A 3,277-nucleotide genomic window follows, 5' to 3' on the forward strand; every position below is an offset into this window, starting at 1 on the left:
TTCCTTTTTTTATATATATGCCACAATAATGGGTAAACAGGAAAACATGCGCACACAGCCTTTTCCCATTCAGTTGACCCTGTCGGAATAAAAATCAGCGGCAACTATGCCCGCAAGATTGCAACGAGATTCCTGATATGAGCCACACAATAAACATATGTACAGACTGACAGCGACTGCAACATTATTGGAGCAGCACGCAGCAGCAGCACACCCCAGGTTGGGTTTGCAGATTCCTGTGGATTCTAAGCGCAGTTTAACTAGGCCAGCATCTGGGAGGGATTGAATTGTCAATACCATAACCGGGGGCATGATCATGATGCCATGCCAATGCGTCGCCGTCATGGGGTGTCCAGGTGTGCGCTCCCCAGCGATTCGCTAGTCCCAGCCAAAGGCCACATCTTTCTCCCTCCCCCATTCCCATTTTAAGCAGAGCCGAGGCCCAGATGCAGTGCAAACATCCATCCATCTTCTTCTTCCCCCCTCACAAACATCTTATCCCTCCATCCAGGTCGGGACCGATCGAGGCCATAGAATTCCAGTCCGTTCCTCGTCCGTTTCCTCCTCCGGGGCCAGGCTTCACCGCACCTAGCTAGCTTTCTTTCTTGTCGTTCGCCGCCGTGTGCCGTGCCGTGCCGTCCATGGCTAGGAAGTGCTCTAGCTGTGGGAACAATGGCCACAACTCGAGGACCTGCAGCGGGCACGGCAGGACGACGGTCTTCGTAGGCCACGGCGGCATCGGCGGCGGCGGCGTGAGGCTGTTCGGGGTGCAGCTGCACGTGGCCGGGTCCTCGCCCATGGCCATGAAGAAGTGCTTCAGCATGGAGTGCCTGTCGTCGTCGACGTTGTCGTCCGCCGTGACGCCGACGTACTACGCTGCCGCTCTCGCCGCCACCACCAACAGCAACTCGCCGTCGGCGTCGTCCTCGTCGTCGCTCGTGTCGGTGGAGGAGGCTCCTGAGAAGATGACCAACGGGTACCTCTCCGACGGGCTCATGGGCAGGGCGCAGGAGCGGAAGAAGGGTGAGTTCCACGGCCCCGAATTTCATTCATCTAGTTGTTTCAGAATTTTGCAACCTGCTACTGTACTATAGCTGTCTCACTCGTTTACTCCGTACTTGTAATTCATCATCAGAGGATTAATGAGACTTCGCAGCATATTATATACGTACTGTATATGTCATAGATAGATTATGATAGAATAATACTCCTATTTCGGCAGCTTGTTTGAGTTGAGCTAAGTAAGTCTGAAAAAACTCTGTTTGATCTTCTTCTTGTCTGGGTTCCAACCAACCATCACCAGGCGTTCCATGGACGGAGGACGAGCACCGGCGATTCCTGGCGGGCCTGGAGAAGCTCGGGAAGGGCGACTGGCGAGGCATCTCCCGTCACTTCGTGACGACGCGGACACCGACGCAGGTGGCCAGCCACGCCCAGAAGTACTTCCTCCGGCAGAGCAGCCTGACGCACAAGAAGCGCAGGTCCAGCCTCTTCGACGTGGTACGGTCCCGTCCATCGCCATGCTTCCATCTATATATGTACCAGCACTGCTGGCGTGTCTGAATCGCAACAAGTGTTCCGTTTCAGGTGGAGAACGCTGACAGGGCGGCGACGAGCTCCATTAAGGACAGGGAGCAGGAGCAGCGCCTGAGGCTCAAGGATGCTGCGATCGCGACGACCGCCTCTGCAGCAGCACCCGGAACGACGACGCCGACAGAGCTCCCGGCGCTGTCGCTCGGCATCATCAGCCGGCCAGCAAGGAGGCCTGAGCACGTCGTCCTGCCTCCGACCAGCCTGTCGCTGCAGCTGCCGCGGTGCTCGGCGGCAATGGGCAGCCTGGCCCTGGCCGCGCCGAAACACACACACCCTTCGTCGACCCTGACGCCGGCGGCAACGGCTAGTAGTAGCCAGGCGCTGCCGGACCTGGAGCTGAAGATCTCGATCGCCCGGCCGCAGAGCGACGTCCACCAGGTCCAGACTGGGTCGTCGCCGCCGCCGCCGAGGACGCCCTTTCTGGGCACCATCAGGGTCACATAACCGAAAAGACGTCGCCGACGACGACGCGGGAATATCCTGCTGGTAGATGAAGAGCAGCTTTTGCTCATCTGAAGAAGGGTTGGTTCAACGACGGGACGAGGTTTGGGAAAACTGAAAAGGAGGAGCTTTTGGCAGTGGTGTATGAGCGTGTGTGTTGGTGGCAGCCGTGACGACGACGACGATGGCGTCGTTTATCATGTGGGTGTAGTGTAATATCATCATCAGAAAGATGGAAACTTTACTGGCCTAATTTAGTCTATGTTGATTTGTTTGTTTTTCTTGCAAATAAAGAACGGCTGCCATTGCCATGCACTACTCTACTCTCTCTCCCGTCTCGCTCGATACCTTTATGTTGACACAAAGGTAGGTCGATGGTGAGAGATGAGCTCACCATATTCAGCTCAGTTTTTTGAAAGAATATATTCAGCTCAGTTGCTTGCCTCTATTAATATCAATCAGTACTATGATAGTACGTAGTATAAAAGTTTAGTTTGCAGGTGGAGGGTTAGAAGGATACGCAACCATGGCTGTGCCAAAGTGCCAAGAGCTCCTGTTCCTTTGTTCCTACACGATGCAATTATGCGAAGGCGAAATATCCTTTTGTCGTTCGTTGAGCTGGAATCTTGTTAGGCAGGAGTTGGGTTTTCAGTGACGAGGATCTCTACGGTCCGAAGCAAAGCCACGTCGAACAGGATCTTATGCTGCTGTTAATGCTGTTACCGGTGTAGTAGGAGAGCAGTAACAGTTGGATGGATGTCGTCAGTGGTGGGCAAAAATTAGCATATGCTGCCCAACAACTAAGCGCGACCAAATTAACCTTGGACCACATCTCACGATCATTTTAATTTGACCGTACTGTATATGTAGTACTCCACGGTGCAGTCGTGTCGAACTTGTCAATGCTACATGCCTCCGTAGGTCCACGTGGCCATGTAAAACACGGCGTCACGTCCAACCCGTAGCTGATACGTTGTCACCCGTATGAGGACATGGAAATTACTACTACTACTACTAGTGGTTAGGAGTAGCAGTCAGACCCGTGTATCTGACGCAATTAAGAAGCACCAAGATTGTAATTATAGTACCCAGGATCGGATTAGTATCGTCCAGAGCCACAGGATCGGATTTGACGTCGATCCGTCGACGGAACAAAATATCTTGTGTGATGATATGTGCGTGTCCAATGTTGTCGCAAACCGAACGCCCCGCCGCCGGAGCTTGGACAGGTGGCCGCCGCGTG

The 3,277-nt window shown here is 53.9% G+C and overlaps 1 protein-coding gene across 1 annotated transcript; it reads left to right on the top strand.

The window, feature by feature from the left end:
* Positions 389–2,352, top strand: LOC8084355 (transcription factor MYBS3). The gene is made up of 3 exons (XM_002454976.2): positions 389–1,023; positions 1,304–1,500; positions 1,588–2,352. Exons 1-3 carry the CDS (start codon positions 642–644, stop codon positions 2,035–2,037), a joined length of 1,029 nt encoding a protein of 342 aa, XP_002455021.1. The 5' UTR covers positions 389–641; the 3' UTR covers positions 2,038–2,352.

Source organism: Sorghum bicolor, chromosome 3, assembly GCF_000003195.3.
Source record: "Sorghum bicolor cultivar BTx623 chromosome 3, Sorghum_bicolor_NCBIv3, whole genome shotgun sequence".
NCBI lineage: Eukaryota > Viridiplantae > Streptophyta > Magnoliopsida > Poales > Poaceae > Sorghum > Sorghum bicolor.